Source organism: Mustelus asterias, unplaced genomic scaffold, assembly GCF_964213995.1.
Source record: "Mustelus asterias unplaced genomic scaffold, sMusAst1.hap1.1 HAP1_SCAFFOLD_1627, whole genome shotgun sequence".
Lineage (NCBI taxonomy): Eukaryota > Metazoa > Chordata > Chondrichthyes > Carcharhiniformes > Triakidae > Mustelus > Mustelus asterias.
The window spans coordinates 28,213-50,523 of NW_027591572.1; the positions used below are offsets into that span (position 1 = coordinate 28,213).

The 22,311-nt window shown below is 43.8% G+C and overlaps 1 protein-coding gene across 1 annotated transcript in view; it reads right to left on the reverse strand.

Annotated features, from left to right (window-relative positions):
- Window positions 1-22,311, reverse strand: part of LOC144488517 (ankyrin-3-like) — a gene marked incomplete at its 3' end in the record, with an annotated part of 74,560 nt that overhangs the window by 22,052 nt on the left and 30,197 nt on the right. The window contains exons 8-12 of the mRNA XM_078206564.1: window positions 16,188-16,266; window positions 13,004-13,066; window positions 10,507-10,613; window positions 3,762-3,986; window positions 923-1,077 (exon numbers count right to left, since the gene is read on the reverse strand). Coding sequence (XP_078062690.1) covers window positions 923-1,077; window positions 3,762-3,986; window positions 10,507-10,613; window positions 13,004-13,066; window positions 16,188-16,266 — 629 coding nt within the window. The remainder of the gene's footprint in view (window positions 1-922; window positions 1,078-3,761; window positions 3,987-10,506; window positions 10,614-13,003; window positions 13,067-16,187; window positions 16,267-22,311) is intronic.

A 22,311-nucleotide genomic window follows, 5' to 3' on the forward strand; every position in this document is an offset into this window, starting at 1 on the left:
CCAGAGACCCCGGGTAATGCTGTGGAGACATGTGTTCGAATCCCACCATGGCAAGTGGTGGATTTTAAATTCAATTCATAAATCTGGAATATGAAGTTAGCCTCAGTAATGGTGACCATGACAACTATCACTGATTGTTGTTAAAACCCCCCCTGGTTCACTAATGTCCTTTAGGGAAGGAAATCCAACGTCCTTACCTGGTCTGGCCTACATGTGACTCCAAATCCACGACAATGTGGTTGACTCTCAACTGCCCTCAGTTCAAGGGCAATTAAGGACAGGACAACAAATGCCCACATCCCATGAAAGAATAAAGAAACACAAAACGTTCACGGAGAGATAAACAGGACATTGGGTGAACTCTCTTCCTCTTCTTCAAATAACGTCACGGGATCTACGTCCACTGTGAGGGGACAAACAGGACCCACATCTGAACTTCCAACAGTACAGCACTCACTCGCTATTATACATGGGTGGCAACTTCTGTTATCTGTTCAAGTCTCTGGGGTGCAGTATGGACGTACTATACCTTTCAACTCAGAGGCAAGCGTGTTACCACTTAACCAAAGGGCTGACCTGGGGCTAACAGCAATTTTCAGAGAAATCATCTGATAAGGCCAGAGGGATAATATCACTGGTTACTATCAAACAGACCTGTTACAATTACCAATGGCATTCCTTCTGTGTCACTGCACGCAGGTACAGAAAGGGATCTGCTTCCTTTCAGTCAGATTTTTATTTAGTAGAATTTCTGTAACATTTTCTTTGTGAAACTACAAAATCGTAACTGAGAAAGAGTGCAGAGACCTTCGGGCATTTGTTCAACAGAAAATAAAGGTTTGTTTTCGAATAGACTTCAGAAAAAGGAAATCACAGCTTTATCGGGGAGTAGTTAAATGACCTGCCAAAAGTGCACACTCACCCTCATCCATGCCATTTAATATCTCATTGAGATCCTGTTCTTTACAGTCATACTGGTGTTCCTTCCAGACTTCCCCATTTTCACTTCGCAGTATGATAAGCTCTCTTTCCTTGTCTCGCATTGACCCAAAGTGTGGTATCTCCACAATCACTGGGCTAGAAAGAAGAGAGACTTTTTTGTATTATCTTTATTCGGCAGACCAGTGCAACCTCCGGCAGGAAATGCCATTCCGGAATCCAACCCCACTTTTCTAAAATTTTAACTCCTGCCCACCACCCCCCGCCAAAGGAAAAAGTAAATTAGGTCATTTTAGAAGTTGAGATACAATTCCTGAAAAGCAACTAAAGCTCATCCATCTCAGGTGTTCGTTTTTGCCTCCAGGAATCCTCTGAATGGACCAACATCTCTGTGCGTTCCATGCTATTATGGGCCACTATGAGAGAAGTTTCAGATTTTGTTTAAGCTATGAAGATTTCCCAACCAGCACTCAAAGGGTTAGAAATAATAGTTAAATTCAAAAATTTTAAAGCACCCTGGTATTATACTTACAAACCCCCTCAAGAGCAACATTAAGACAGTTTGCTTTTCGGTATCCTACACAGGCTGCATTGCTCACTTAAAGCTAACATGTGCAAAACCATCGCCAATTAAGTAAGGAGAAAGTTGCTGGAGGGTTAAAGGTCTCATTTGACTATGGAACTTACGTCTTTCCATGGTTTTATTTTATTAGCTGCCCAAAGGAAGTTGAGCATGTGAGCAAAACATTGCAACAATTTTCAAGTGGGTTTCTACGGAGGCTTTACTGCATCAAAATGCAATTTAGCACTGACATTTTCATCCCTAAACAACTGACATCAAATGCAAGAGTCCCCGATTGCAATGACCCACTCCAGACCTCCCCCCCCCCTCCCTTGGCCAGAATATTGCGAATGAAGAAATGGTTGCTTACATTTCTAACATTCTACTTCATAATATTCAACATTGGACATACACAGAAAATCATTTTTGCAAATGTGTGGAAAAGCGTGTGAGATTATTGAAGGATGCAACGGAAATTCAACATTCAGTGCTGTCCCACCTTGGAAACACAGTCTCATTTGGCATTGAATTACACTGTCCCGTTAAAACACTTTGGCAGATTGATCACATCCCGTGTGTAGTGCAAGACATCCAGAATGAAAATATGGATATAGAGAATGTACCAAACCTTTGGGGATGTATCAAAATCATTGGGGGTGATTCTACTAAATCATTGAGTGAAATGCTTCAGATCTACACCTTACAAGGCAGAAATGCTTGGGGAAGCCTTTGTTTATTTTTGATGTTTTTGAATGAACATCAAATTCTCATAAGATTGAGAGATCCTGACATTTTGAGTGGATCCATCTGAAATACCAATTTCACTGATTTTTAAGTATGTGTAAAGCGGGTAATCTGAACAAAGTTATGTAGGCCTGTTCCACTGCTTGACAGAATGCACCAAATGCTCAGTCGGCACGTTTAGCTGAAACAAGTTAACATGGAGGAGGGAGCCCTTTCCACAGACCCTTCAGAAAGAATTTTAATGAGATATTGAAAGCAATCAATTTTTCGCTATTGGTTGACTTAACGGCGGAATTTTCCCATCTTGCCCGCCATGGGGATCGTAGCGGGCGGGACACGGACCATGCAAAGGTCTGTCGATATCGAGCGGGATGTCCTGGTTTCGGGGCGAGCGCGGCCAGATAATCTTGCCCAACATCCCATTATCTCCGCACACCTTTCCAGCCTAAATTTACCCTATTTATATGAGCCAGAAGAGACAATTTCTTTTGTTTTTAAACTTTCCGCTGATACCTTCTCTATACCAATATTGCATGTCAACGTTATACTGAATGCAGTTGATGCGGCTGAAAGAGATTCCAACAAGTGAAGTACAGAAGTAAAGCAGTTATGAAGGCAGAATGCTTGCAGTGAATTGGAAAACATGCCTATAAGCGCCAAGCTTAAAACAACAGAGCTTCGATATATCAAGCCACTATGATTTTCTTTCAGTGACAGAACTGAAAGCTTTTTTTTTTCAAAAAAAAAATGTAACAGAAACAAAACATGGGGAATGACTAAAATAAATACCAAAGAAAAAATTTAAAAGAAAAATTAAAATCTGCTGTGACAGCTTGTATCTTTTTAATAAACATCCTACCCAATAAATTTTGTTCCTCGAGGCCCCAGCTGCAGGATTCGGTTAACCAAGCTCTCACCCTCGTTGAGAGGGGGAGGGTTGGTAGGAAGGTGAAGTTTACTGAAAAAACATCCATGCAGCATCAAAGGGAAACAAAAAGTGGGAAAAAAAACAATGAAGAAACTGTCATTCCCAACAGGATCCAGAATTTGAATGGAGTATTTGCAAAACTTACACTAACAGAATGAGCAAAAATTGTTTTTGTTTTACCAAGTACTGCCGAGTTTTTAGAGCCACATCATAGTGGATTGTTTGGAGAGGAATCTTCCAAGTTGGACGTTTGCAAATGATCAAACCAAAAGATGTCCAATTTTATTTTCAGTTTGATAGAATATTATGGTTTGCTATTTGGCCATCGTTAAGCTTTTTATGAATATCCTGCTCTAAGTCGCTGATTTTAAGGAAAAGAAAAACAACACACAATATTCCAAACCTCCAGACGTTTACAAGGAAGCTACAGACTCGTCTGTTCATCAGATTTTAACACCCTCCTCAGCTTAAAACTAAAAGCCCCCATTCAAGAATTTTGTGGCCAGTAGCATTAATCCACAAAAAAGGAACAAAAAAAGGAAGATGAGCCTTTGTGCGGTGGTCAGAAAGGGCAAAGTAGCCACTTACCCCAAGAACTGGGCACCTGAAGGTCCAACTTCAACCAGCCGACTGGCCAACCCTTCCCCTTCCACCATTGGTGGCGGGCTGGCGAGTTTGTGCCTCTTCACCAAGCGGCACGTGATGCGCGTGGGGGCGGTGCACTTGCGGGGCGGGATGACGATGCGCATTCCGTTGTGGCGGCTGCCGCGCATCGAACCGCCGCGGGCATCCACCATGAAGCTGACCAGAAAACTGGAGGGCGAGAGGAAAGGAAAAAGCCCGAAAGGCCATGAGCGAGTTACACCACGTCACAGGAACGCTGCCTATTCACACAGGTAACAGGAAATTCTGGCAATCTCTGGGAAGGAACAGTGATCACGTAAGGAATATTACAAAGATTGAATACAAGATGGTGCTGGAGTGTGGAGGCTTCTTGCAAGCTGCCCCAGCATACCCTTCAATTCTATCTTTTACTCTCATTCTATGCTTTTAAAACTTAAACCTTTTAAACTCTGTAACAATGCTTTAATTCGATCTCTTATAAATTTGGCACTGCCAGACTTTTGAATGGACCTACTTCGCATTAAGTGGATCTTTCTCTACACCCTAGCTATGACTATAACACTACATTCTGCACTCTCTCATTTCCTTCCCTATGAACACTATGCTTTGTCTGTACAGCACACAAGAAACAATACTTTTCACTGTATACTAATACATGTAACAATAATAAATCAAATCAGATATTTCAGCCACACAATTGCAAACTCGCTGTATATGTCAGCTTTGCTAAATGCACAAATGACGGCAACAAAATCCATTCATCCGGACAAAATACTTGGGAGGGAAAAGTTTGCAAGATTTTGTGAAAAGGGTAGGGAAGTGGGTCGAATCGGATAGCTCCTTCAAAAAGCTAGCACAGGCACAATGGGCCGAATGGCCTCCTTCTGTGCTATAAGACATTGGCCATGCTAAATTCTCCCTCAGTGTACCTGAACAGGCGCTAGAGTGTGGCGACTGGGGGATCTTCACAGTAACTTCATTGCAGTGATAATATAAGCGTACTTGTGACTAATAAATAAACTTTACTTTTTATTTTACTTTATACAGCATCACTCATGTTACAAAAAAAACCCCCTTTCTTATAGCAGTGTGCAGAAAATTGATACTCAGCCAGGAGAGATTCAGAGGAACGGCCCAAAGCTGGGTCTGAATCATTGGTTTTGAGGAATTGTGAAAAGAATGGAGGGAGCTAAACAGGCAAAGGGGCTGAAGGAGGAAATTCAGGGGAGATTCAAACACCGTGACCTCCACTGCAGGGCTGTAGTGTCAGTGAACTCAGCTAATTTTTAATCAGGCAGTGTAAATACTGTGTCCCGTTATACACTGAATAAGCATTCGATCAGCTTTTCCTGGCCACAGGGCTCCAATTAAACTGTTGCAAAATAAAGGATTAGAGCAACTCAAGAAGGAGTCACGAGAATGTTGCGGAACCGGTAACTGGCTGAAGAGTGAAATCTCAAACTGTTCTCAAATAGCCCTGTTGCTAAACACCAAGGTTGCTACAAAAGCAGTTTGCCCTGTTAAATTCAGATTACTTTGGTGGCCATCTGGGATTAGGTCGAGCTAATGATCGGGTTTCAGCTGAATCATGAGGCCAGTGTACGTCCAAAGTTCAAGTCAACAATTAGAGAGATCTCTGCTGGTATGCAGATGGTCTGAATGGAGTTGAGCGCACTGCTTACAGAGCCATTCGCTGTCAGCGTGCTCACTGGAGAGGTGAAATTCCTAGAATGGGAATATTTTCTTAAATGAAAGGCTGAAAATAATTCACTCTGCCCTGCGCCTTAAAAAAAAATCGCTAGAACAAAAGCTAGCCCTATAAGGCAGCATATTTTAACATGAATGAGGCTTTCAGTTGTGACGTGAGAAACAACAACCTTTCGTTAAATCTTTAATCTCTCGAGTTGTGCAAAGGTTTGACAATCCTCTCTCCCTTATTAAAATAACTTCTTACTCTGCATCCAATTCTGTTCATTGTTTACCCTTTTGATTTCATACAGTCTCTTTTACGTTTACTTTCACAAGGTTCACGTTACATGAGCTATATACATGACTGCAAGTCACAGAATCCCAACAGTACAAAGAGGGCATTTGGCCCATCAAGTTTGCATTGACTCTCCAACAGAGCATCTTACCCAGACCCTCCCCCTTTCCCTATCCCCTTAACCACACACATTTCCCATGGCTAATTTACCTAAAAGACACACCTTGGGACAGCAAGGGGTAATTTATCATGGCCAATCCATCTAACCTGCACAACCAACCCCCAGTACAAGGGTTTGAAGGTACACTAGCTGTAGTGCACTTTTGTTAATTTGTTCCAAATAGGGAAAAGTTGGTCTAAGTGGGTGAAGGATACAGTCAGGATCACAAATACATGCAGCATTACCACAGGAGCGGCTCCCACTGAACAAAAAGCACCTGGATGAGGAGCGAGTCCCATCGGATAACCCTGGCAGAAAGCAGGCAGAGACATGATGGGCCAAATGGCCCCCTGTGCTGATTCTATGATTCAATGAAATTCCCATCAGGATTTTTTGTTTATGTGAGATAGATGACTCAGGAATCATCTTTCACCCACTCCTACAGCTCTTACACATTGATGTTGCAAACTCCACTGTAAACTATAACCCAAACTAACTTTCCTACATGATAGCAGTAACTACACTTCAAAAGCACTTCATTGGCTGTAAGCATTTTGGGATGTCTCGGCGTCGTGTAAGACACTATTTAAATATGAGTTCTTCTTCTTTTCATACACACACACATGCACACGGACATATGGGCACCCGGGCACACACGCATACGCACACACAAAGCGAGTGCCATCCATGGCCGCCAGTGTAATTTGATACACGACAGAATATCTGGAAGCTGAACCAGTCACACCCTGCCCATTATGCTGGAGGACTCTGGTTTGAAAGGCAAGATGGTTCAGGGAGAGAACACTCTCTGCTTAACTGCAATGTAATCTCTGCTCCATTCTGCTAACCCTGGATCATAAGCAGATTATAATCAACACTGCATCGTGTGAATCAGTGTGCTCGCTTCATCAGAACATGCTGCAGCAGGAAATTACATTTCTCCATTATTGTTACCTGACCAGTAAAATCAATGACTTGTAAAGGACATTGATAAACTGGAAGGAGCTCTACCAGTAAGCTCCGTTGCTCCATTATACATTCATCTATTTTAAAATCGCGGGTAGTTCCCATGTTCTTCCTCCTTGGAAGCATTCACCTTCTCACCCAAGCGATTAGTCTTCACCCAATTGCCTAGGCAAGTGTTAGGGGGTTGTCTGACCACTGCCTATGTAGAGTTTGCATGGCCTCCCTGTGTCTGCATGGGGTTTCCTCCGGGTGCTCCGGTTTCCTCCCAGTCCAAAGATGTGCAGGTTAGGTAGATTGGCCATGCTAAATATGTGGGGTTGCGGGGATAGGGCCCAGATGGGTGCAGGCTCAATGGGCTGAATGGCCTCCTTCTGCACTGTAGGGATTCTATGATTTCGCTGGAGGGTTCACAGCTGAGCTCCATCCTGTCTTTACTTGCCAACCACAGTTGATTACAACGGCAGAGTGGCTGGATGGCCATCGGCAATGGAATCCCAGGAGGGAGCCCTGAGAGTAACGTCCAGATAATCTGCTTTGGTGATGTGAGCTGAGTGATGAATATTAGCCAAGACACGTGGGATAAGCCTCCTGAAAAAGAGCCATATTCAACTCAAAATGTTAACTCTGTTTCTCTCTCCACTGATGCTGCCAGACCTGCTGAGCATTTCCAGCACTTTCTTTTTATTGCAGATTGCCAGCATTAACAGTATCTTGCTTTTATTATACTCAAGAATAATCCCTGCTCTTCCAACGCACTAGGTCGTTTATGTCCAAATAAAAGGGCTGAAGACAGGAACAGGAAGAGGCCATTCAGCCCTACTGGCCTAACCCCCCATTCAGTGAAATAATGCCAATCCCATCTACCTACCTTTGCCCAATATCTCTCTGCATCTTGGGTTAACAAAAATCGACCAATCGCAGGTTTAACATGAAAATCTGATCGGGCATTAATTTCCATCGGCTGAAGCGATTTCCAAAATTCTACCACATTTACAGGCAGAAGGAGTTCTGACTTCCGCTCGTCAAAGGTCGGGCTCTATTTTTTCAGCCTATGTTCCCAGTCCTGCATTTCCCATCCAATGCAATTTAATTTTCAGAGTCAAGATAACATTCCAATAAAACTTACACTGCATTCCCTCCAAGACCAACATATCCTCACCGAAGGTGCAGTACTTGCATCAAGTGCTTGAGGTGCAAGCTAACCAGAGTTTTGTCAAACTGAAGGATAACTTTTACCCGCCTTCGTAACCTAATCCTCTAGACATAACAACCTGAATTCCATTAGTCTTTCTCTCAATCCATTGCCTTCCCCTTTTTAGTACCAAAGTGGATAACCTCACATTTATCCACATTATACTGCATCTGCCATGCATATACCCACTCAATCAGCCTGTCCAAATCACACTGAAGTATCTCTGCATTCTCCTCACAGCTCACCCTTCCACCCAACTTTGTATCACCTGCAAATGTGGAGATATTTCATTTAGTTCCCTCATCTAAATCACTGATATACATTATGAATAGCTGGGGTCACAGAACTGATCCCTGTGGTACCCCATCAGTCACTGCCTGCCATTTGGAAAAAGACCTGTTTATTCCTAGTCATTTCCTGTCTGCCAACCAGTTTTCTACCCATCTCAGTACACCATCCCCAATCCCATGTGCTTCAATTTTACATGCTTATCTCTTACGTGGGACTTTGGCGAAAGCCTTCTGAAAGTCCAAACAAAACATACAAATTAGAAGCAGGAGCTACTTGGCCCCTCAAGCCTGTTCTGCTATTCAATAAGATCGTGGCTGATCTGATTGCAACTTCAATCTTCATTCCCGCCTACCGCCGATAACCTTTCACCCCTTATTGATCAAGAATCAATCTAGCTCTGCCTTAAAACTATTCAACCACTCTGCTTCCACTGCCTTTTGAGGAAGAGAGTTCCAGAAACACTCAGCCCTCAGATAAAAAATATCCTCGTCTCTGTCTTAAATGAGCAACACCTTATTTTTAAACTGTGACCCCTAGTTCGAGATTCTCTGTCAAGAGGAAACATCCTCTTCACATCCACCCTGTCAATACCCCTCAGGATCTTAAATGTTTCAATCAAGCCACCTCTTACTCTTCTAAATTCTAGTGAATACAAACCTAACTTCACCAACCTTTCCTTGTAACAGATCCCGTCTTTGTAGTCTCCTTGTGCACTCTTCATCATTTATTTTCCTACCTATCATTGTGCCATCAGCAAATTTAGCAACCACACCTTCAGTCCCTTCATCCAAATCATTTATACAAATTGTAAAAATTGCAGCCCCAGCTCTGATCCCTGTGACACACCAATCGTCACATCCTGCCAACCAGTAACAGACCCATTCATGCCTGGTCTCCGTTTCCTGTTAGGTAGTCAATCTTCATTCCATGCCAATTATCTTACCCTGACACCGTGAGCTTTTATTTTCTGCAACCTTTGATGTGGCACTTTATCAAATCCCTTCTGGATATCTAAGAACTGTACATCCACCAGTACCCCTCTATCAACAGCACTAAGCCCACCAAGGCCTCTACTTTCTCAGAAGGCGAAGGAAATTTGGCATGTCCGCTAAAACTCTCACCAACTTTTACAGATGCACTGTAGAAAGCATTCTTTCTGGTTGTATCACAGCTTGGTATGGCTCCTGCTCTGCCCAAGACTGCAAGAAACTACAAAGGGTCGTGAACGTAGCCCAATCCATCACGCAAACCAGCCTCCCATCCATTGACTCTGTCTACACTTCCCGCTGCCTCGGAAAAGCAGCCAGCATAATTAAGGACTCCACGTACCCTTTCATTCTCTCTTCCACCTTCTTCCATCAAGAAAAGATACAAAAGTCTGAGGTCATGTATCAACTGACTCAAAAAAGGCTTCTTCCCTGCTGCCATCAGACTTTTGAATGGACCTACCTCCCATTAAGTTGACCTTTCTCTGCACCCTAGCTATGGCTTTAACACTACATTCTGTACCCTCTCCTTTCCTTCTCTATGTATGGTACGCTTTGTCTGTATAGTGCGCAAGAAACAATACTTTTCACTGCATATTAATACATGTGACAATAATAAATCAAATCAAATCAAATCTTTCAAAGAATTCCAATGAATTGGTTAAACATGATTTTCCTTTCACAAAACCGGGGACCCTTCCCATATTTCACTGAAGACCACCTTTTTAACAGGAAGAAGCGAGAAGCTGAGCCCCTCTCGAGCTTTGCCGCAAGTCCCCCTGTTCTGGTCACCATTAGAGGTTGTCTTGTTGGACGCTGACACCCATGTACCACGGCAGGGAATAGGTGAATGGCTGGGGATCTTCCACCTGAATGCTCCCTGATAGTGAGGAAGCATCCGGAGAGGGGGGCTGAGCAGAAGTACCTCCAACCCGTTCGAGTAGAACAACCCAAAGCTTCACGCTACCCCTGCCATCAGGGCTGTGGGCTTAGCATTCAGCAGTGTGACTTGCATCAAAATGCAAAATATGAAAAGGGAAGGAACCTTCAATTTGGTCAGCGTGGAAATGTACACACCTGAAGACGTAGCATTTTGCACATCGGAGTGGACAGTGCAAACTGTAACTTACCCAGAATGAATGGGGCTGGAAACCAGGTTAACATTGTCCAGTGTATCTGCCGTCCAGCTGAACCTTTTCAAAGAGTCGCTGTCATACTCCCTAGAAACTGCCAGGTGCTACAATCAAAATGTTGAGGGGGGAAAAATAGTGAGTCACGAAATGACAGATATATGTCAAAACAATCAGTAAAAACGTTGCGATTTTTCTTGCTCTAGAGATGAGTGTTTTAAGGAATAGGAACATTGAAAATGGAGTCGGTCACTTAGCCCCTCAAACCTGCTCCGTTGTTCAATTAGATCAAGGCCTCAACTCCATTTTCCTACCTTTGCTCCATATCCTTTAAAAGCTCAGCTAACAAAAATGAGTACAACTAACTTTAAAATAAAACCAAGGCTTATTGAACAGAGGCATTTTGGGATGAAATCAGTGATATTCAGATCGTTTGGCATGTAGATATCAGGAAATAGATGTCAACAGAAACTTGCAATATTAAACTTTCACTTGCAGTTTTTTTAAAAATAAGCTTGTGTTTGCAAAACGACCAAACAAAATTCATCCGCAACGTTCATGAGGCACAAGTACCAGCGAATCGTTTTGTACGAGACATCCGGGGTGAGATTCTCCAGCCTCCGAGCCGCGTGTTTCCCACCGGCGCGAGGTGGCGCACTGTTTGCTAGCGGCGGGATTCTCTGGTCCCGTCGCTGCCAATGGGAATTCCCATTGGCACCAGCCTACGCCGGCGTGAACGGCTGGAGAATTCCGGCCCTGAGCTCAAGTCATTGGTGTTTTAGAAAGGACAGGTAGGGGTGGCATTATTTGTTACAAGTATTTAGAGACAAGAGTTAGACGGTGGAAGTGGTATTTCTTTTATTCATTCAAGGGACGTGATCTTGGCTGGCAAGGCCAGCAACTATTGTTAATTTTAAAAGGGAAGGAAAAATTCAACATGAAAGACCTCTCCTAAGGATGTTAATGTATACTCACTCCCCAACGCTAATTCAGAACCTGACTGCAGCCAGTAGATTAATCACAGGCATCCAAACACACCTCCGCTGAAGCCGGAAGTCATTGATGTTCAGTTGCTGCCCACCCTCCCCTGCAACCCCCCCACAGTTGGGGGTAACATTTCTCCGCAGGTACTCCCCAATAATAGAAAACGGATAGAAACGCGAGTCACCCAGCAACACAAAATAAACAGATTGGAATCTTCACTACAGCTTGAGTTCACAAAGCACGGGGACCAAAATTATAACACCTTTAATTTTAAATATATCTCACTGATTTAAATGGCCATGGTGCATTTTTATGTTAAGGCCTAATACTGGGTGTTAATCTGTTTGTCCGTATTATAATAATTTACATGTTTATGACGCCTTTAATATGGTAAACAGTCCAAAATGCCTCATAAAATCTGATACTGAGCCAAAAGAGGCCAAACATTTATTCAAAGGGGTGGATTTTAAGCAAGGTCTTAAAGAAGAGGAGAGATCATAGAATCCCTACAGTGCAGAAGGAGGCCATTCAGCCCATCGAGCTTGCACTCTCAACAATCTCACCCAGGCTCTATCCCCGTAACCCCACATATTTACCCTGCTAATCCCCCTGGGGCAATTGAGCACGGCCAATCAACCTAACCCGCACATCTTTAGAGTGTGGGAGGAAACCCACGCAGACCCAGGGAGAACATGCAAACTCCACACAGACTGTGACCCGAGGCCGGAATTGAACCCAGATTCCTGGTGCTGTGATGTGAGGCAGCAGTGCTAACCACTGTGCCCCGTGCCGTGACATGGAGAGGTTCGTGGGCGGAATTCCAGAGCTTAGGCTGCTGAAGGCATGGCCACCAATGTTCGGGTGAAGGAAGTGGTGATGCACAAGAGGCCCGAGTTGGAGGAATGCAGTTTGAGGGATGAAGGAGGGGCAAGGTCATGGGGGGAAATGCAGGTCAGGGACCTCTTGTGTGACATCACAAGTACTGCTGATGAGCAGTTTTATTCCATCAATGGTTGCAGCATTACAGCACAGACAACAATCTGATAGAGGAGCTCAAGATTGAGGGGTTCCGATTTATTAAACAGGGACAAGCTTACTCTACCACTGAGTGAGTCAGTAACAAGAGTGAATTACCATCAAAAGGACAAAGGGTTTACACTGCACAAAGGGCTGTTTGCCCGTGCAATGTCTTATTAGAACAGGAACAGTTGTGGGTGCAGATCCTTCAAAAGGAATGTGGATAAGTATTGGAAAGAAGAACATTTTTAATAGGGAGAGAATTGGGGCGAAATGAAGTAGTTTGTTCGGAATGCTGGCATAGGCAAGATGGGATGAATGGCCTCCTGTGCCATAAAGCTGTACAATCCTAACCTCTCCGTCTGGAAACTCAAAAGGTTGATAAACAAATGAAACATTAGCATTATTTTTTCAATGCAATTGCACAAACGGAATATATAGTTCAATGTAATGGCCCTGGCTTTAATCAGCAAGCTAGCAGATAGCAAGTGCTTACCTTCAGCGAGTTGCTTACTATTGGTCCACCCATGGTAGGGGCATGCTCTGCTTGGAAACCCTGCTGAACCAGGAGGAAAAGCAAGAGTTGCCCTTAAACCTCAAAAGACTCTCTTTGGAACCTAGGAGTTGGCAAGTATGAAGGCTGTGCCAGCAGGCAAAGGTGAAGCTGATTGGCAAAGATTGTTTCAAATTTAGGGACACGCAGCCTCCACTGTTACCGATCCCCGGTCTCAGATTGCATACTTGCCCGAGATTGGAATTACAATGTTTGCAACAAGCAGGTTTTTAATTGGGAATGGGTTGAAGGGCGATGGGGAGAAGGCAGGAAAATGGGGGTGAGCAGCACATCAGCCATGACCGAATGGCGGAGCAGACTCGATGGGCCGAATGGCCTAATTTTGCTCCTATATCTTATGAACTTTATGAGAGATGATTTTGTCTGTGTGTCGGTAAACTGCAAAATGTTCTTCACAAACACACTTGAAATTTTACCGACCATAAAACGGGACTGTTCCCCCCTGCAATAAGAAGCTTTAAAAAAAAATAGCATCTCCTCTCCGACATTGCATTTCATTTAGATCGGCCTTTCTCCCCAGGCAATGTGCTTTCCCTTATCAGCGAGGGACAAGCAACATGCTCCCATTGATAAGGGGCCACCAAAATATTACTATTGAACTTGTGTGATAAAATGATCGGTACAACATGAACGCAAAGGTCAGAAACCCTCTGACGGAAGGACCCTGCAGCCCATGAAGCAGATGAGACTGCAAACAATGAGCGTGCTATACATTCCTGTGAACCCACAAACAGTCCCAACTGATTGTTGAAATTTAGTTAACGCAACAATAGTTTCTCCCTTCCCATTGCTCTGATTTTGCAACTGGACTAATGAGCAAGCGATGATTAAAAAATAAAAAGCATGCTCCTTATTGCTGATATTGAAGATATCATACATTACCGAGCGACAGCTTGAAATAATATTGGGAGAGCTTCAATCCAAGATTAAAACTATCCAACAAGACTAATGATCCTTGGCACTGAATGTCTGGAGCTTAGTATTTCATGCAGGGGCTGCCAGATTAATTTGTAGAAGTTTATAACATTCCAGGACATATTATGAGCAAACATTGGAAATTTATAACAGCAGGTCCTAGAGGTACTACTTTTGTTGCCAAATATTTGAGAAGAAATGTTTTGAGCTGTCTCAGAGCCATTGGGAGTTACAAAAGTGTTGCCTTTCTCTGTAAAAATGTCTGCATGCCACATAATTGTATTAAGTGCACCTTCCAACTCATCCTACCAAGATGCTATCAGTCGCACCCCCTTTCAATTGCTTCCTCCAATAATTTTTCTCCTCCAGTGATAGACAAGCACTAAGTTCTCATAGAAAATCAATGAAGGAGGTGGAAGTGGTAATGGCCTCTTAAAATAAGTTACCAACGTCAGAGACCGACAGCTGTATGGATCAAGTAGCTTGCACTGAATAATGTCCCAAAATTATGGGCATTATTCTGATTTTAATTCAAATTGGAAGTCACTAGTGTTTAATCGCATAATTGCATGGAAGGTTTTTATAACCACTCTTAAATCGTATGATCCCAATTCTACCAGAAATGGTCTCTACAATGTGTTGAAGCACCCATTCATTTGGACTCTGCCCGAATCATAGTGAAGCCAATTCCAATGGTAACTGAGGACTGACAGGTACAGCTGCATATGTAAAGCTGATATAGTTCTTAGGGTCTTAGACTAGCAAAGGACAGGAGATCAAATCCCACTGCGGCATGTTTTGAATCCAAAATCAGTACATCTGTGGCGTGGCACCAGCAAACAATGACCATCAAAAAAAAAATACCAACTGGATTCCTGATGCCCTTCAAGGAAGGTCGCCTGCTGTTCCGGTTCCTGGCGCAACTTACACGTACTCCAGAGTCCGGCTATGTGATTGGTTCCTAATGTCTTTGAAGGAACTCAGGATGGGCAAAACAAAACCCCTCCTAGTTGGTGCCACCCGCATTCACGAACAAACATCTCTTGCAGATGGAATATCAACAGTGGGCAACTGGAATTTTAAATCAGTACAGGCCAGCAGAATAGCATATGAGCCTCAAGTGCTGGGGTAGAAAAAGTAGCAATGGGTGCCACGATTATCATCACTGGCAACTGGGGAATGAATATAAAGGCGTATTAGGGAAGGTCTACTTCGTCCATCCAGTTTGTGGATAGCTATGTTTGCAGAAGGAATATATAAATGACTGCTATGCTTCATCATTTAGATTTCTGAAGGATTATTAATGTTACAGTACCCAATCGACAGAACAATGAGGCAATTCCGTGAGAAGATAAAGGACAGGCAGGGTGAAAATATTCCACTTCCTTAGCGAACCCATGCAAAGGGCACTTTTTGTCACCTTATTCTTAGATTGCTCATTGTTAATGTAAGTAGGGAATTATCTCTCAACACAGCAGGAGGCTCCAGTGGCTGAAGTGTCTTTGCCTTTGATGAACAATTGGGGCTTTGTCATCTCACGCTTCTTTGGCATAATGCAGGAAGAAGGGACCTTTACGGATTGAGCTGTTCTCAGGACGTGATGCATTGTTAACAGTAGCAAGTGTTTTCCTTGTTCCTCCCAAATATTAATACAGCAAACTAAATGTAAATTTAACAAGTAGTGGGAGGGCTTTCTGCGAATCTTAAAATTAATGAATGTTATCTTTCTGTCTATAGGTTTGGCAGTTTATGACAGGCTAATAGAACTATTCGGACTCAATATTTTAGGGGAGAAAACCCCACCTTAGTTTATCTACTTTCACATGTGAAAGCAGAGTAACAACATCTTTAAGAGCTAAAGTTGGAATTGGCTGGAGAGGCTTCTTGGATAAGAAACATCAATTTTAGTCAATGTTTCTGCTACATGTGATCAATCAGGTAAGGAACATAAACATGAAGGCTAGGATGATAAAAAAAAAAGTAATTTCCTTCCTCTATGAATGCCACATTCAAATGGTAATTCTCTCAATCTGTGGCAATCTCAGCTGGCAACACCAAGTCACAAGATGGGAAAGGAGAGCTATTGTTGAGTCTGGTACCATACGCCACACTGAAAGCATGGCCAGTGGTAATCTAAAGCGTGCAGTAAGATAGAATTAAGCAGGCATCAGGCATTCAGATCTGTACTCACCGATTCCTTTGTCAGCTCTTCAATCATGATGCTATCCCTTGCGTACGGACTTCTGTTCAGCGAGTATGACCTATCCGAACTGAAGGAGCGAAGGCTGTTGTGTTTACAAGTTACCAATCAAGGGGTAGATGATAATCAGGCAGGCAGGCAGGCAGAGGGGGGAGGAAAAGAAACGCATTAATGCATGCAGCTTCCAGGGGGAGGTGGGGGGTGGGGGGGGGGGGGGGGGGGGAGTCATGAAAGGAAACCCACCAACAGCACCCAAAAACAAACAAACCAATAGCAACAAAAAAAGAAAGTGATTCCCTGAGATAATTCGAAACAGATCAAAAGGCAAAAGTCCTTTGTTTTGATGAATTTGAACAAAAGGTTGAAATTACCAAAAAGGATACTTGGACCAGCATCATGCAAACTCGTTCCCCCCCAACCCTGGCTCGCTATGGATCCAAATAAGGTTTAGAAATGGCTGGGATAGGGTCTCTTCGCAACTAAATCCTGACTGCAGTTTTGCGGGAAGGGTAACCCCTTATTAACTCTTTCACCAGCAGAGCGTTGGACTGTTCACTGATTGAGTTGTTGTGTCAGTCCAGCCTGGCACAATGACCCTGTACAATGCACTCTCTTCCTGCAAGAACTGTTTTCACACCGCTTGGCATCTTGTGTACGAAAAGACACTCAACATGAATTTGAACCAATGAAAATATTAACAGCGAAAAACTTTCGGACATTAAGTATCAGCTTCCTAAGAACTGCTGCATCACTGTTCTAGCGATAGAATCTTTGAAACTGCATGTGCTGCCAACCAGCTTTAGAAAACAACTGAATCCACCGAGCAGCTTGTGTGCGAACTGCACAGTAAGACCAACTTGCATAGATATAGATAATATTTTTAGCATGTCCCCAGTAATTCACAAGAAAACTTGGCACCAAGACACACGAACAACATAGCAGGATAGGTGAGCTGAATAAAAGAGGATATTGGAGCATCTTAAAGGGAGCAGAGAGAAGTAGAGAGGCAGAGAAGTTTAGAGAATACAATGGGGGTGAAAATCTGTCACAAAAGTCCCAGCTAACTGGTTCACAGCTGACCCATGCTTTATACTGAAAGGATTGTCAGTAGGTGGTCCAAATCACTCGAGAACCATTTCACAACCTGCGCATGCTATTGGTATGAAAAAGAGTTGCATTTTGCAAAATATCAATAATTACATTTCCCGCCCCTTGCCTAAACCATTCATTAGGATTTTGTCCTGAAGCATTTTCCAAACTTTTTGACTTTGGTCCTTTCCAAATGGAGGTGGCTTCTCTAAAATGAGTACAAGTTAAAAATTTGTTTTCGAAGCAGTTGCCATTTTTTGGCAAAAAGTGACACAACTCTTTTTTTAAAAAAGCAGACCTTCCCTGGCGAATGCATGGTTGAACTTTGGTCAGCACGGTGGCACAGTGGTTAGCACTGCTGCCTCACAGCGCCAGGGACCCAGGTTCAATTCCGGCCTCGGGTCACTGTCTGTGTGGAGTTTGCACATTCTCCCCGTGTCTGCGTGGGTTTCTTCCAGGTGTTCCACTTTCCTCCCTCAGTCCAAAGATGCGCAGGTTAGGTTGATTGGCCATGCTAAATTGACCCTAGTGTCAGGGGGATTAGCAGGGTGAATGTGTGGGGTTACGGGAATCGGGCCTTGGTTGGATTGTGGTCAGTACAGATTGATGGACCGATTGGCCTCCTTCTGTACAGATGCCCACAGTGTGGTGCTGATGCGAGGTTCTGCTACAGAACAATCAAATACTGGTCACTGCGTATGTGTGGGATATATAGATGTATAATATATATACACACACGCACACAGTTCAACACAGATGCAACTCAATTCTCATTCTGTGCCTTGTGTTCAAACTCTGTACCACTTTGGTGGACTGCTCAGAGAGAGTGCTGATTACACAGTCCCCCTTCAGTAAGTTTGTAGGTGGGGGGTAGGGGAGGGGGCACAAGGTCCAGCAGGCATCCTGGCATTGGGCAAGTGGCAGTGAGTGGGGGAACCTCTTTTGTGGGCCTCTTGTGCCCATCAGAGGCAACACCCTCCCACGCCCTCCCTTTAACCTTCCCCTCTGGTCTCCCAAACCCGGCTCCCCATTGCCATCACCCTCTTTGCCAGTGCCTGTCAGCCTCACTCTGCTGAGACCCCACTCATGCCCCAGGCAGCCTTGTCATGTCCAGGGGCTCTTTGGATTGTTGGGACATCCTGTAATTCCAGCAGTGGCCACCTTTCCCAGTGGCGCTGCTGAGACTAAGAGTTGCCAGCTAGCAGCTCTCTAAGGCAGAGCTTCCTCCTGAGAAGGGATGGGGGAGGGCCTGGGGGGAGAGCGGATGGATATCTGGATAAGTTGTTCTTTCAGATGAGCCAGTGCTGACTCATGGGCCGAATGGCCGACTTCTGCACTGTCGGGATTCTATGGTTCTACTAAAAATATTTTTGTATCTCCTGCATTTGGTTATACAATGAATATTTAACACAGCTAATGAATGCTCTCACAGCACATAATATCCCAGGGTCTGCAAATGCAACCTGCTAATGGTACCCTAACACTGCAAAACTGTGCAACTTTCACAGGAAACCAAATGCAATTAAGGTGGACCACCAAATCTTTAGAACTAAAATGAGACGGTAAAGACAAAAAACAGGGTCCAAAAATGCTCCCTCTTTCCTTCTGCATCGACAGTGTGCCCCTGGAAGATACATACAATCGCAGCGTTAAAAGCTAACATACCTGCTGCAATAGCCACAGCAAATCAAAAGGCAAAGGGGGAGGGAGCAGCCAAGACTTGAACCCTTACTATGCTCGAGGGATATGGAGCAGCGTTAATAGCATTACGCCAGTGCTTTAGGGGGGGGTTAACCCCCTTGCTAGCACAAGGTTGAAAGTAGCAGTAACTCATCAGGTAAGTTTACACAGGCCTTTGCAAATCAGAAAAACTCCCGTCAAAATGTTCTCCAAAAACATCGAGAGCACAAGTTCACAGAAGAACCTGTGTCAATATCAACACCACATCAGACATCCAAATCACAACACATTTGCCATTAAAATATTTTAGATCAGTCAGGTTAATCTGATAAAAAGATTAAAAACTTACCTAGTTGCAAAAATGGCCAATCAACAGTTCATCAAATTTTAAGGTACTTTAGTTCATTTTAATTAGCTTGTGTGCTCAACGATATAATGTGGGTGGCATCGTGGTTAGCATTGCTGCCTCACAGTGCCAGGGACCCAGGTTCGATTCCGGCTTGGGTTGCTGTCTGTGTGGAGACTGCATGGGTTTCCTCCGGATGCTCCGGTTTCCTCCCACAGTTCGAAAGACGTGCTGGTTAGGTGGATTGGCCATGCTAAATTCTCCCTCAGTTTACCCAAGCAGGTGCCAGAGTGTGGCGACTAGGGGATTTTCACGGTAACTTCATTGCAGTGTTAATGTAAGCTTACTTGTGACAATAATAAACAAACTTAAACATAATAGCTTTGGTTGACACTGTACACTTGCGATGGGGTGAGAATTGGGCAGAAAAAGAAATAAATTAATTATTTCATGTTGCCTTAGACATTCTTGCACTCAAGGGGATGGAAGACAGAAATATGTTTACAAATCGTGACTTAACTTTGGGGAATTTTAATTATTAATCTGCTGAGTAAAATAAGGGCCCATGGTATTCGAGGCAAGGTACTAACATGGATTGACGATTGGCTGTCAGACAGAAGGCAGAGAGTTGGGATAAAAGGTTCTTTCTCAGAATGGCAACCGGTGACAAGTGGTGTCCCGCAGGGTTCAGTGTTGGGGCCACAGCTGTTCTCTTTATATATTAACGATCTAGATGACGGGACTGGGAGCATTCTGGCCAAGTTTGCCGATGATACAAAGATAGGTGGAGGGGCAGGTAGTATTGAGGAGGTGGGGAGGCTGCAGAAAGATTTAGACAGTTTAGGAGAGTGGTCCAAGAAGTGGCTGATGAAATTCAACGTGGGCAAGTGCGAGGTCGTACACTTTGGAAAAAAGAATAGAGGCATGGACTATTTTCTAAACGGTGACAAAATTCATAATGCTAAAGTGCAAAGGGACTTGGGAGTCCTAGTCCAGGATTCTCTAAAGGTAAACTTGCAGGTTGAGTCCGTAATTAAGAAAGCAAATGTAATGTTGTCATTTATCTCAAGAGGCTTGGAATACAAAAGCAGGGATGTACTTCTGAGGCTTTATAAAGCACTGGTTAGGCCCCATTTGGAGTACTGTGAGCAATTTTGGGCCCCACACCTCAGGAAGGACATACTGGCACTGGAGCGGGTCCAGCGGAGATTCACACGGATGATCCCAGGAATGGTAGGCCTGACATACGATGAACGTCTGAGGATCGTGGGATTATATTCATTGGAGTTTAGGAGGTTGAGGGGAGATCTGATAGAAACTTACAAGATAATGAACGGCTTAGATAGGATGGACGTAGGGAAGTTGTTTCCATTAACAGGGGAGACTAGGACGCGGGGGCACAGCCTTAGAATAAAAGGGAGTCACTTTAGAACAGAGATGAGGAGAAATTTCTTCAGCCAGAGAGTGGTGGGTCTGTGGAATTCATTGCCACAGAGGGCTGTGGAGGCCGAGACGTTGAGCGTCTTCAAGACAGAAATTGATAAATTCTTGATTTCTCGAGGAATTAAGGGCTATGGGGAGAGAGCGGGTAAATGGAGTTGAAATCAACCATGATTGAATGGTGGAGTGGACTCGATGGGCCGAATGGCCTTACTTCCGCTCCTATGTCTTATGGTCTTATGGTCTTACGAATGGGCGAAGAACAGGAAAGATTGAAGAGGCCTGCATGTTTCTGGTGGCTTACCCAAGGAATCTGAGGCTATTCGAAGATTGACCTTGAATAATAATCCAAATTGGACCAAAAAGGACACAAGTACAGTATCCTGTCACAATGTATTAGAATTACAGTGATGATGAAATCATGTGAAAAGACACAATATAATTGTGGGTGGCATGGTGGCATCGTGGTTAGCATTGCTGCCTCACAGTGCCAGGGACCCAGGTTCAAATCTGTGAAAAGATTATTGTAGTTTAAGCAAATAAGACTTCAAGAAAATACACAATGGAGTTTAGGACATTAATTGGGACAAGAACGCATGTGAGATTTACAACAAAGCAGAAAGTTGCAGAAACGGTTGTTAGGGATACAAGTCAGTTCAATTGAAATAGATTAACAGGGCAACAGAATATAATGTGGTTCATAAAATTAGAAGTATGAGCAGCCATCATTTGGCCCATCAAGCCTGCTGTCGCATCCAATAAGATCACAGGTGATCTTATTTTGGCATGAACTCCACTTCACTGCCAGTCCGACATAGTCTCTGACTGCCTTGTCTATCAAAGATCCAACTAACTCAGGGTAGAATACATTGAATGGCCCGGCCACCACTGGTCTGCCCGGCCTCCACTGGTCTTTGGAGAAGTGAATTTCAAAGACCAATGATCCTCTGAGGGAAGAAATTCCTTCTCATTTCTGCCTTAAATGGGATATCCTTTATTTTTAAATGGTGATTGAAGTCTACAAAATATTTACAGGGAAAGACAGGGTGCATAAGGATAAACTGTTCCCACTACTTGAAGCCTCCAGAACCAGGGGCATAATCTAAAAGTTAGGGCCAAATCTTTCAGGGGAGATATTAGAAAACACTTCTACACACAGAGAGGCTGGAGGTTTGGAACTCTCCTCCTCAAACGGCAGTAGATGCTGGTTCAATTGTTAGGTCTAAGTCCGAGATAGACAAATTGTTATTGAGAGGGGTATCAGGGATATGGGCCGAGGGCAGGTACATAGCCACAGATCAGCAATGATCTTATTGAATGGCAAAGCGAGCTCGAGGGGCTGTTCCTATGCCCCCTAGTTCCCGATGCCCCCATGAGAAGAAACATCCTCTCAGCATCCACACTGCCCAGCTGCCTGAGAATCTCATGTTTCAATCAGATCAGCTCTCACTCTTCTCAGTTTCAATTTGCATAGGTCCAATCTGCTCAACCTCTCATCAGACAACCCTTCATCCCAGGAATCAGTCTACTGAACCTTCTCTGAGCTACTTCTAAGTGTAG